Source organism: Panthera uncia, chromosome A2, assembly GCF_023721935.1.
Source record: "Panthera uncia isolate 11264 chromosome A2, Puncia_PCG_1.0, whole genome shotgun sequence".
NCBI classification, from domain to species: Eukaryota; Metazoa; Chordata; class Mammalia; order Carnivora; family Felidae; genus Panthera; species Panthera uncia.
The window spans coordinates 54,885,725-54,897,801 of NC_064816.1; the positions used below are offsets into that span (position 1 = coordinate 54,885,725).

Sequence of the window (12,077 nt, forward strand, 5' to 3'; positions counted from 1 at the left end):
TTCTCTTGCCCATGGTGGGTGATAAAACTCTAGTCCTGATTATAAAGTTGCTTTTAAAGCATCATGACAGAAGTCGCTGGGCTTATCACTAGTTCTCAGTTCCATCTTCTTTCCTGTAATCTGGAAATTTCCTTTTCTCTCAAGCTTGGCCTTTAAAACTTTAGTCTGAGCCTGGGTGGCTCAGTTGGTTAAATATCCGACTTTTGATTTTAGCTCAGACCATGATCTCATGGTTCTTGAGTTTGAGCCCCACACTGGGCTTCGGACTGTCAGCTTGGGAATCTGCTTGGGATTCTCTCCCTCACCCTCTCTGCCCCTCCCCTGCTCACATGCACATGTGAGCGCATGCGCTCTGTCAAATAAAACTTAGAACTTAAAAAAAACTTTAGTTGTATTTTAAACATCTCTATGTGTATGTGTGAGGGAGGTGGGGAGGGGAAATCCATATTAACTGCATCCTGGAGGTGTAAGTCAAGGAAGTGTCAAGAGTCTTTATCCTCTGGGAGCACGTCACAGCTTGAGGTCAATGTACATAAAAACCATCTGTAACGCCTGGATCATTCAAACATTTCAGCAAACTTGGCGTTTGCTAGGACTACAGTGGGATAAGAACTATATTTGTCTCAAGAGGCCTGAGTCTGCCAAGGGCATCATTTAATATAGGAAGAAATAACTGCTGTGGAGGTAGGAATTTGAAAAGACAACACCTGGGCTAAAGGTTGGAGACCTGGGGATGGGCAGAGATGGGACAAAGGGGCTGGGCTGGAAGCAGACATGTGCAAGGACAGGGTTGTAAGAGCAGCACATGGTTTGGAAGAGCTGGCAAAAGACAAAAAAGCGAAGAACAGTTTGTAGCCAGAACGCAAAGGCTTTCCAAAGGCCATATGAAAGAACCCGTATTTTATCCTAACTGTTGCAAGAGAAGCCCTTGAAAGATTAAGGTGATACATGCAAAAGCCAGGCTGGCTTAAAAGAAACTCAACTTTGGCGGCTACAGGCAGGACAGATGAAAAGAAGCCAGAAAAACAGGGAACTACATTAATAGCTACTGTAAGAACCTAGGAGAGACCCAAAGATGTTCTGGCCTAAAAAACTATGCAAGGATATTAAAAAAGGCATGAGTTAGACATTTTGGAGACACAATAAGACAGAGGTCTGTGTGTTTTCAAATTCAGCAAAAACAAAAACAAAACCCCAAAACAGGAAGTCCAATGAAATTTGAACTTTTCTGGAAAGACAATGAAAAATTTCTAGTATGTCTCATGCAATATATGGTCATACTTGATGTCCTGTATTTTCTCGGCAATATCACCTGTGGAAAATTATCCATGAATATAGTAGTAGGAACTGAAGAACAGAGAGGGGAAATGCCTAGGCATGAAAAAAAGGGTTCAGAATGAATGAACTAACAAGATTTGATTGGCAAAGTTGTGACATGTGCTTACCTGCATTGTAACTAGTCTGTCATCCACCATCACCTCCTTTGTCAGAAAGTCTGCTCCTATTGTAGCTTTGTACTGATTACTGAATTTCTTGTTCACATACTGGTTCATGAGTGATGTCTTACCAACTCTGAAATTGGAGAAAAACCACAAGTATAGGTCAACTAGGAAGGGACTGAAAACTGATTCTGGTATTTGCAGCTCTGAAGAGACTTGCCTATCTTGAAAGAAAACAAAGAACTGTAATCACAACAGAGGGCAGTGCCAGCAAACTGCCCAGCATTATTCATCTGAGGTTGTATTTTCTCCTGGGATAAAAATAGAGGGTACAAATGTAGTCCAGATGTTGAAAAGCTGCTTGTAAGTTTTGGTACAAGCACCTCAGATGGTAGAGCCTAATATTATTTTTTCCTTCCAGAAAGATGTCAGCAAATACTCTCCTTCTAAAAGAAGCTACAGTAATAAGATCGTCCCAATATTCCAAAAATATCCCTTATGTCTTCGGTGTCTCTCCATTTAGAGGCTGCTATTCAGTCCAAGAAAGTAATGGCAGGAGGAAGTCACTGGCTGAGAGCAGACATATACACCAGTCAGCCACCTGCTGCTTCAAAGTCTAAAATCTGAAGGAGAAAGCACCAGTATTCCACCAAATCAGAATCTACCTCAAAGTAAGCTCTTCCAGAGATGTCCGCCCCCCCCCCCCCCCCTAGTATGAGAACTCAGCAAAGAGACAATGGATTTCTTGGTGATGAGATTAGTTAGGGCAGGCTGAAGATGATGCAAAAGCCTTCTTCAAAGCCAACTAGATCACCTTCCTTTCTCACTAAGGAACATTCTTATCTGTATATGCAGAGCACCTGGAAGTACAGTTACAGCTTAAGGAAGTGAGTGTTCTCCAATCCAGGCCACCTGCATCTGAATTTTCAGGGGAGAGGACAGGAGATCCAGAATCGAGTAAAGGCCTGGTGATTCTTTCTGGGCAAGTTTGGGCCTAAAACCGTATCTCTCAATCCTGACAGCACACTAGAGTCACTAAGAGTATGGGAGGGAGACAGACAAACAGACAGACAGATGTGTGTATTTAAGGTACTGCCAACTCGGCCCTACCCACTGGTCTGGAAAAACACCAACTTTTAAAAGGCTCCTCAGGCAATTGAAAAAGCCAGCCAGAGTAGAAAAATCACTGCCTTTTTAAAGGGCAGGGGACTTTGGGATATGGAGGCACACCTGTGTTTATTATTATTATTATTTTTAAAAAGACCCAGCTTTCAGTTGGTCTAAGGTTTCACAGGTCACCTCAGAAAAGTCTCCTTTTCTGAGCTACTGCTAGGCCCCACAGCTGCTAGGCATGGCATCAGTGGCAACAAATCTACTTAAACAGCACTCCTCGGTCTAACCAGCTTGGAAAAAAGGGACTCCATGAAACTGCTCTTGAGTTTAAATAGCACCCCCTCCCCCCAAATCATGCCTGAGATCATGGAACGAAGGGTTATATAACAAGAGATCGTTCACATTTCTGCTGTGCCCAAAACAGCTGGAGACCTGGGGCCCTCATGCCACCACTACCAGAGAAGGAAGTGGCAGGTGTCAGCGTGGAGGGCACGGGCTTCAAAGGAGGCTTCATCCAAACCAATGTGTCAGTTCAAATGGTGAGAGCCACTTACCCAGAATCTCCCAGGATGATAACCTTCAGCAACACTTTCTTCCTAGAGGTCATCCTTCAAACTAAAAGGAGAAAGGAAAACACACTGTGAGTGTGACAGAATTACCAAGGCAAACCACCTCCCCTGGCACAAACCTCTCAAGAGACGCAGGAGAACTGTGTCCCGAGCCTTCCTGTTGGCCATCTTGCCCCTTGAAATGGCCTAAAAGAATGGATTCTCCCTCCTGGATCAGTCTGGATCAATGCTCCCAACTTACTCAACAGCTCGGTCCTGTTTCATTCAAGTCACTGTTCAAACAGCACCTCATCAGAGAGGTGATCACTTTATCGAAAGTAGCACCCCCTCTCCCTATCTGCTCTCTATCCCTTTACATGGCCTTAGTTTTCTTCAGAGAACCTACCATTACTTCACATTCGCATCTATTACATCTGTCTGTCTTCTCCCTTTTCCAATAATCTCTGCCAAGACAGATGTATTCCCTGCTGCATCTCCAGTGCCAAGTAGAGAATTATTATCAAATATTGGGTTAGCGTGAGAATAATACCTGACCTGTAGCTCCTGGGATCACTGTTTTCTAGAACATCTTTTAGGCAGCCTTCCCTACCACTGACCATATGTCAGATGCCTAATCTGTGTTCATCTCTATTCCAGAACTTGCCCCTGTTTACTTATCAAGACAGGGTTCCTGTCTTAATTATCCCTCGGTGTCCCAAACCTGACTCAGTGACTTCCAGGAGAGTAGGAGTCCTAAATTCTGGACCCCAATGGCAGCGACTAATCTAAGACTGCTGGAGGAACACTCCTCAGGCGCGGCTGGAATCCCCAGCAGGAGGCCTGTGTTCTCCTCCAGAATCAGGAATTCAAGACTGAATGTGAGTGCCTCAAGATTGACATCTACATCTTCGGAGAACCACTACCAAGCTCTAGCCCATTATCCTCACCAGACAGTGAAACAGCTAGGGCAGCAGACTACAAGTAACAAGGCCAGGGTCAACTCTACCTCCTGCCTCCAGTGGAACTGGGGGAAATAAGTGTTTACATATAAAAAAGTAAATAAGTGTGTTCAATAAAGCCTGTTATTCTTCTACAGTTTGGGAGAACAGGCAGTCAGGACTGGGTCCTAGAAAAGCTACTTTTTAGTTTCATTTTTAACCACCTAGCTTCTAGAAGGCTGAAGCAGATAGTACTGGCTACAGTGTGACTTAAGCATGCAAAAACTGTTCCCAGACTACTTAGATTTTTACTCTGGCTTTGCTACTTATTAGCTATGTGACCTCAGGCAAATTATCGAACCATTCTGTTGGAATGGGGATACAGGGATCAGAGCCATCATGTCCTAAGGATACTATGAGGCCTGAGTGACTAAAATGCTCAGGACGGTCACTAGAATATAGTAAGTAGTTAACAAATGTTGGCTGCTACCGTTTCAATGAGTGTCAAATACAGAGATGTGTAACAGAAGACTCCAGAAGGCACTGAGAGAACCAGGAAATCACAGAGCCTAGACAAGGTAATGAAGCCACACTCCCCCATTTCCAGGTGCTTGGCTGTCAACTGCTCTTTCAACAGGTGGCACTGCAACAAAGATCACAAACTAAAAGGAAATTTTACAACTGACTACTGCCCCATAGGGCAGGGTTAGATAATGAATCCTATGCCCCTGAGGGTGGCGTTTTCCATGGCTTCTCAAAGAGTGCAGCAGTGGGAGCGAGACCAGAAGACAGTTTTACCAGGCATGTAAACCAGGCCCCATGACACACCCAAGGGTCATGCTGTCTCTCACTGCCCAAAGCCTCACTCCCCTGGCAGGTTTACTTAAGACACCATCTCTGCCCACCAGTATCTGTCTATAAAACTCCCATTAGTGCCAATTAGGGGGCAGTACAAGACGAGCTGAGTTTGTGCAAAACCTGTTTCCTTTAGTCTTCCATCATACCTAGTTTCCCGTGCCCCCCCCCCCCACACCGTGAGAGGTATACCCCCAAATCACCTGTTACCTGTGGAGCCCCATCACCCCCTCCTTCCTCCCCAGAGACTGCCTTGACCAAGGTTTAAGAATATCAACCCGGGGGACAAAGCAGAAGAGACTCATAAATATGGAGAACAAACTGAGGGCTATGGGAGGGGTTATGGGGGGGGGGGATGGGCTAAATGGGTAAGGGGCACTAAGGAATCTACTCCTGAAATCACTGTTGCACTATATGCTAACTAATTTGGATGTAAATTTAAAACCATAAAAAATAAAACAAGTTAAAAAAAAAATCAACCCAGGTCTGGTCTACATTTTGGGGTAGAGATCAGATTATGACAGTTGGACAAGTTTCAAATTTGAAGGGCAAATTAAGGAAAGGGATGAAAAAAGAGGAGAAACTTTACAAAGAAAGCCTTGAAGAATATTTAGGAAGGATTATGAGAATGTGAAAAGGGATTTCCATAACTTGGTTTAGTGAATTTCACTGATGTACCAAGAATTACTTAATGGCTTTTAAATATTATAAACAAAGGGCAACTGGGTGGCTTAGTCGGTTAAATGTCCGACTTTAGGCTTGGGTCATGGTCTCACGGTTCGTGAGTTCGAGCCCTGCATTGGATCCTCAGTACCCTTCTCTATCTGCCTACCTCCCCACCCCGGCTCAAGCTCTCTGGCACTCTTGCACTCTCTCCAAAATGAATAAACATTAAAAAAATAATAAAGAGGGCTTAAAAGTAAATATTATAAATACTAATTTAACAAATGATGATTTTAAATTTATTTAAAAAAACACCAAGAAATGCGCTTCACCTTGCTGTTCCCACATGACAGATTTCATGTTTGTTTCCTTTGTGTTTCTGCTCACACAGGCTGCAGGCAAGCCGACCTGTGTAGCTACCTTGTTAGGCTGACTCTCTTGAGCAGCAGAGCCCTGAGGGTTTTCTTCAGTCAAGGTGATCCCAGAAGACACCTGAACACACAGTACTAAAGTCTCCTAAGTGCCCACTAGAGCAGGTGCACATCCCCGGCACACAATCTGTATTTTGTTTCTCCTATATTATTCTTTATCCTTGTTGCTAGTACTTGCTTCTGTTATAGTCTTCACATCTAATATTTCTTTGAGTGAATTAAGTGTTTAAACAGCCATTCCTGCCTTTTACATATTATACCAAAAATCTGGGGATAGTAATGCTATAAAAAACATCTTTGAACTTCAGTTTGTGGGATCATTTCTTTGGGACACAGCAATCTTCTTAGACTCACAAGACTATCACAGGCCATACTTGGCACTTGTCTACTGAGGACTGGGACAGGAACACAGCTTGCTAGCTGTTCGTGCAACAATCCACATAGCAGCTCTCAGGTACAGGGAGACAGCGTGGGTTCAACCTGACTTAAAACCTTCACTGCTGAGGGGAGCCAATCATCTCTTTGAATAGCTTCTTTAGCTCCATGTGAGGGACACATCCAGCACAAGAGCCACTGTGCTCTGTGAAGCCCAAGCATGGGGGCCCATCAGTATGACGCACAGCCTCTCCCTGTCCGGATGCAATTACCAACCAGGAGACATTTAACCATAAGCCACAGTGCCCAGCAACAGAAGCAACAATCTACCTTTATCAGGTTCCCAGGAAACAAAATTAACCAAAGGTCAAATTCTCACACAGGAAAAAAAGGTTTTCCTAAATTTAATTTATAGATAATGTTTAGGAATGGGGTTACTGAGTCAAAAGTATAAACATCTTCATGACTTTCACTAACTCACTTTCCTGAAGGATTTTCCACATTTATACACTGCAACTGTTGCAATGGTTAACAGCAGTAGGACTTAATATTTTTTTATTACTTTTTAATTAAATTTTTAAAGTTTACTTACTTTGAGAGAGAGAGCAAACAGGGTAGGGTCAGAGAGGGAAGGAGGAGAGAGAGAATCCCAAGCAGGCTCTGTACTGTCAGCACAGAGCCCGATGCAGGGCTCAAACTCATGAACTGTGAGATCATGACCTGAACTGAAATAAAAAGCTGGACACTTAACTGACTGAGCCACCGAGGTGCCCCAACAGCAGCACAGGACTTAAATAAGAAAATGACAATCTCGGGGCACCTGGGTGGCTCAGTCAGTTAAGTGTCTGACTCTCAGTTTTGGCTCAGGTCAGGATCTCAGGGTTTGAGGGTTCAAGCCCTGCATCCAGCTCTGCACTGACAGTACAGAGCTTGCTTGGGATTCTCTCTCTCTTGCTCTCTCAAAATTAAAAAAAAAAACTTAAAATGACAATCTTATTGAAACAAAGGGAATCTGAATAAATGAAGAGATATTCCCAACAGAAATCCTTAATACAGAGACAAAAATTCTCCCCTGCTGAAACAATACTAAGGGTTGTTTTGGAACTTGATAACCTAACTTTATTCATAAAAATAAGTGCACAGGAATCCCTCCCATTCCTCTCCCCAAAAGAATATTGATAGAGGACTTGTGTTAACAGTCTTGGAAAGTATGTTATACAGTATTAAAAATATGGGTCTGGAATAGGACTAAACAGAAAAAGAGCCCAGAAATGAACAACTCAGACAAATATAGCATTATAAAATTCAGTAGCAAAAGGATGAAAAAAATTCACTAAGTGAAGGCAGCCAGAAAAATTCTGATGAGAATTAAGATCCTTATACTTCATGTTCCAAAACAGATTCCCAAAGGAGTAAAAATTTAAATGTAAAAATGAAGTTGAAAGGAATACACACAATATTAGCAGGTTTTTCCTGGGTGACAGAATTACAAATAGCTTTGTTTTCTTTATGCTATATTATTGTGACCTGTGGAGGGGGGAAAAATTTTAAAAAAGATTTTAAATTTATTTTAATGTTTATTATTTTTGAGAGGGAAAGAGACAGAGTGCAAGTGGGGGAGGTTCAGAGAAAGAGAGGGAGACGTAGAAACTGAAGCAGGCTCCAGGCTCTGAGCTGTCAGCACAGAGCCCCACGCAGGGCTTGAACCCATGAGCTGTGAGATCATGATGTGAGCCAAAGTCAGACTCTTAACTGGCTGAACCACCCAGGCACCCCTAAACATTTATTTATTTATTTATTTATTTATTTATTTATTTATTTAGAGAATGCACACATGCAAGTGGAGGACGGGGCAGAGAGAGAGGGAGAGAGGGAGGGAGGAAGAGGGAGGAAGAGGGAGAGAGGGAGAGAGGGAGAGAGGGAGAGAGGGAGAGAGGGAGAGGGGGAGAGGGGGAGAGAGAGAGGGGGAGAGGGGGAGAGGGGGAGAGAGAGAGAGAGAGAGAGAGAGAGAGAGAGAGACAGAATTCCAAGCAGCTCTGTGCTGACGTGGGGCTCATACTCACAGACTGTGAGATCATGACCTGAGCCAGGATCAAGAGTCGATGCTCAACTGACTGAGCCACCCAGGCACCCCAACAGGCACTTTTTTTTCTGAGCAAACACTAACAGTATTCCATATGCTGAATCAATTCTTTCCCTCAAGGATAATTTTTCTTGTATAATAAATCAATAGCTAGAATTTTCCTCTATTAGCCTGAAGTTATCACTTTCTTCATCTCTGAAGCGGAGAAGCCAACTGCCCAACAACAAAGAAAGCCCAAGTAAGTAGAAAAGGTCAGGAAAATACTGTTCAAGGGGCTGGGTTGGGCGCCTGGGTGGCTCTGGCATCAAGCATCTGACTTCGGCTCAGGCTACGATCTCACAGTTCGTGGATTCAAGTCCCATACAGAGTGACCTTGTGCCCTGCTTTGGGTGAGCTCAAGCCCCACTTCAGGTGGGCCCCACTTCTCTCTCTGCGCCCCTCCTGGGATTCTCTCTCTCTCTGCCCCTTGCTCACTTGCTCCCTTTCGCTTTCTCAAAAAAAAAAAAAAAAAAAAAAAAAAGCCAGGGGGGGGGGTGGGGGTGTCTGGGCTGGGCAGGGTCAGCGAGGGCCTGTCAGGGTCAGTCAGAAAAGGCCTGACCGAGAATGGTCAGGTGGAGGGCAGAGAAAACAAACAACTGATATGAAAAAAACTGGACCAAAAGGAAAGGGGCAGAAGTTGGGGGTCAGCAGGCCACTGCAAAGTCTGGCCAGTGCAATTTTGCGTGGTGATCACAAACTCACAATGACTGCAGTCAAGTGGAGGTGAGGCTCTAAGGAAGTACAGTATTAAGAAGTTGAAAGCAGGGCACTTGGGTGGCTCAGTCGATTAAGCCTCCAACTTCGGGTCAGGTCATGATCTCACTGTCCTGTCCATGAGTTCGAGCCCCACGTCGGGTTCTGTGCTGTCAGCTCAGAGCCTGGAGCCTGCTTCGGATTCTCTTCTCCCTCTCTCTCTGCCCCTCCCCTCCTCAATCTCTCTTCTCTCTCTCTCAAAAATATCGAAAGATTAAAAAAAAAAAGTTGAAAGCAAAGCATCTGCAAAGCCATTAAGACAACAGTGTAAAATGCAGGGAATGAAAGTGAACGAGGTGTTGTATCATGTCCAAGGACACACAGCAATTGAGTGACAGAGCTAGAATTATCAGGCATGTCAGTGCAGGCCCCAACAATCAACCATCATGCCACTCTGTGATACCAGCTCTCACAGCAAAGAGGATCTGTTTCACCAGGGTGGGGAATCAGTCCTCAGTTAGGCATTGTGAAAAGTTCCCTCTAGCAACTGAGGCACACACACAGGGTTTGGAAACCACTGACTTGAGGTCATAACTGCCGTTGTGATTTGCATGTGTGTCTGATGCAATGACAGCACTAAATATGTGAACAAATGCTAAAGGTGCAACAAGGATGGGACAGAGAAATCAGCTGATAGTTTTATTTGCTTGGTGCTGCCAAGTTGCCTACCTGTAACACGTAGGTCCTAATCATACAGTTGACTTTTCTGCTACCCTGTCTCTCCCCGTCCCCCAAATAAAGTACTGAATTGCAGAAAATTCAGAAAGGTACACAAAAGAATGAAGCAAAGACAAAAAGGCACCCACAATTTCATCTAGAAACAATCACTATTAGCATCAGAGTATAGGTCTTTCTAGTGTTCCTTCAGATGGTTGAGATTATGCTGTATGTAACTTTGCATCCTGGTTTTTTTGTATATTAAATATCCCCCCATGTTATTAACATTAAGGTTGAATGATTTATTTCAGCATACGGATAATCCCGCTCATTCCCTTGTTATTAAGCATGCAGTTATTTTTAATTATGAGATGAACCTATGTGTATGATCTGTCAGCATAACCTGAGCAGACACACAAATGTGTTATCACTAAGCAAAATAGTATGAAAAATTTCAAGGCCCTTGAAATATACTGACGAATTATTTTCCAGAACAGCTTTATTAACACCCACACCAGCAGTGAACTAGTATTTCCATTTCACCATACCCCAGCTATCATTAGCACGAATCATTGTTAATCATATACCTAGAAAAGAGGGTCAACTGGTTCCACCTGCATTTCTTTAGATTAGCAGAGGTCAAACATTTCAACCAGGTATCTCTCAGCTGTCTTTGACGGTCTCTGCCTGTTTTACCTACCATAATGTGATTTATTGCATACATGGTTTAAATATAGTACTGAAAGGGAAGCATCATGGGGACGCAGATTCCAGAAGTTGTAGGCTTCTGAGCGGATTCAAAAGTACCATTCTAAACTTTAACCAGCATGGAACAGCTCCATCCCATTTTCTTCCAAGACTCCGTGCTCTGTACCTGACCATTAAAGACCCAGCAGCATACCCTGTCCTCAAAACCAACAAATAGAAGGGTCAGAATGAAATAAGCAAGCAACATGTGCTGGTAAAATTTTGGAGAAGGTTACAGGGGAGACACCAGGAAGGCATGTGCAGTCATATACTATTATTGTGCTGGTTATCAACCTGAACAGTAATGTCTACTGTAGGTATGCTCTTTTTAACTTTCCAAAGTCAAGAATCAGATTAGGACCTAAACAGTTGAAGAGCACAGAATAAAAGACCCCTTCCTGAATGCACTCTGTAACCAGGCACTACATTATAGACTTCACTAAGGTCATGCAGTTAATACAGCAAGCCTATAAGGTCTTATTCTCATTTAACACATGAGGAAACAGAAGCTCATAGGTGTTCACTGGATTTGTAAAAATATTCAGATGTGAGACTGGAGCCCACGACCAATTACAAAGACCTTGTTCATCTCAGCCACTACACTGGGTTGCCCACCAAGATCAAAAAGGCATTTCATGCTTCCAAATAACCCAGAGGGTGAGATGGAGTGTATAGCCAGAACAAGACCAGCACGAGCTAGTAACATGTTGAGAAATTGGGCGCATAGTACTGCTCATGCTATTTTTGTACATATTTGAGATTTTCCATAAAAAATTGTAAATACAATTCATACTTTTAACAAATTAGGAATGTCTGGAGGAAAAAATCAAGAATGTGTAAATTTATTTTCATTAATAAAAATACTGTGGCAAGTTTTTATGGCAAATGTGTCCCAGATTCAGGCTTGATAAATCATCATCTGTGATGATCAGCTTTTGGTCTGAGGGCAAGCCGACTGTTAGTTTTGTCACCATAGAAATCTTAGGTTGGAAACACGGCACATACCTTCTAAAAAGGAAGCCTATATCGTTCAGAGCCTGGAGCCTGCTTGGGATTCCGTGTCTCCCTCTCTCTCTGCCCCTCCCCCACTCACACGCTGTCTCTCTCTCTCTCTCTCTCTCTCTCTCACTTAAAAAAAGGAAGACTATATAAAAAAATTGTTATGACTTTGATAAGAAGTAACTTAAAAAAATTTGTTTTAATGTTTATTTTTGAGAGACAGAGCATGAGTGGGGGAGGGGCAGAGAGAGGAAGACACAGAATCCAAAGCAGGCTCTGGGCTCTGAGCTGTCAGCACAGAGCCAGATGTGGGGCCGGAACCCACCAAGCACAGGATCATGACCTGAGCTGAAGTCAGAAGCTCAACTGACTGAGCCACCCAGGCGCCCAGTAACTTTTTTTTTTTGAGGAGGCTCCACACCCAACATGACCCTGAG

The 12,077-nt window shown here is 43.4% G+C and overlaps 1 protein-coding gene across 1 annotated transcript in view; it reads right to left on the reverse strand.

Moving 5' to 3' along the window:
- RAB7A (RAB7A, member RAS oncogene family) overlaps positions 1–12,077 on the reverse strand; it is a 71,175-nt gene that overhangs the window by 16,862 nt on the left and 42,236 nt on the right. Inside the window, exons 2-3 of the mRNA XM_049641105.1 lie at positions 3,107–3,167; positions 1,446–1,572 (exon numbers count right to left, since the gene is read on the reverse strand). Of these exons, the coding sequence (XP_049497062.1) occupies positions 1,446–1,572; positions 3,107–3,159 (180 nt within the window). The 5' untranslated portion in view covers positions 3,160–3,167. The remainder of the gene's footprint in view (positions 1–1,445; positions 1,573–3,106; positions 3,168–12,077) is intronic.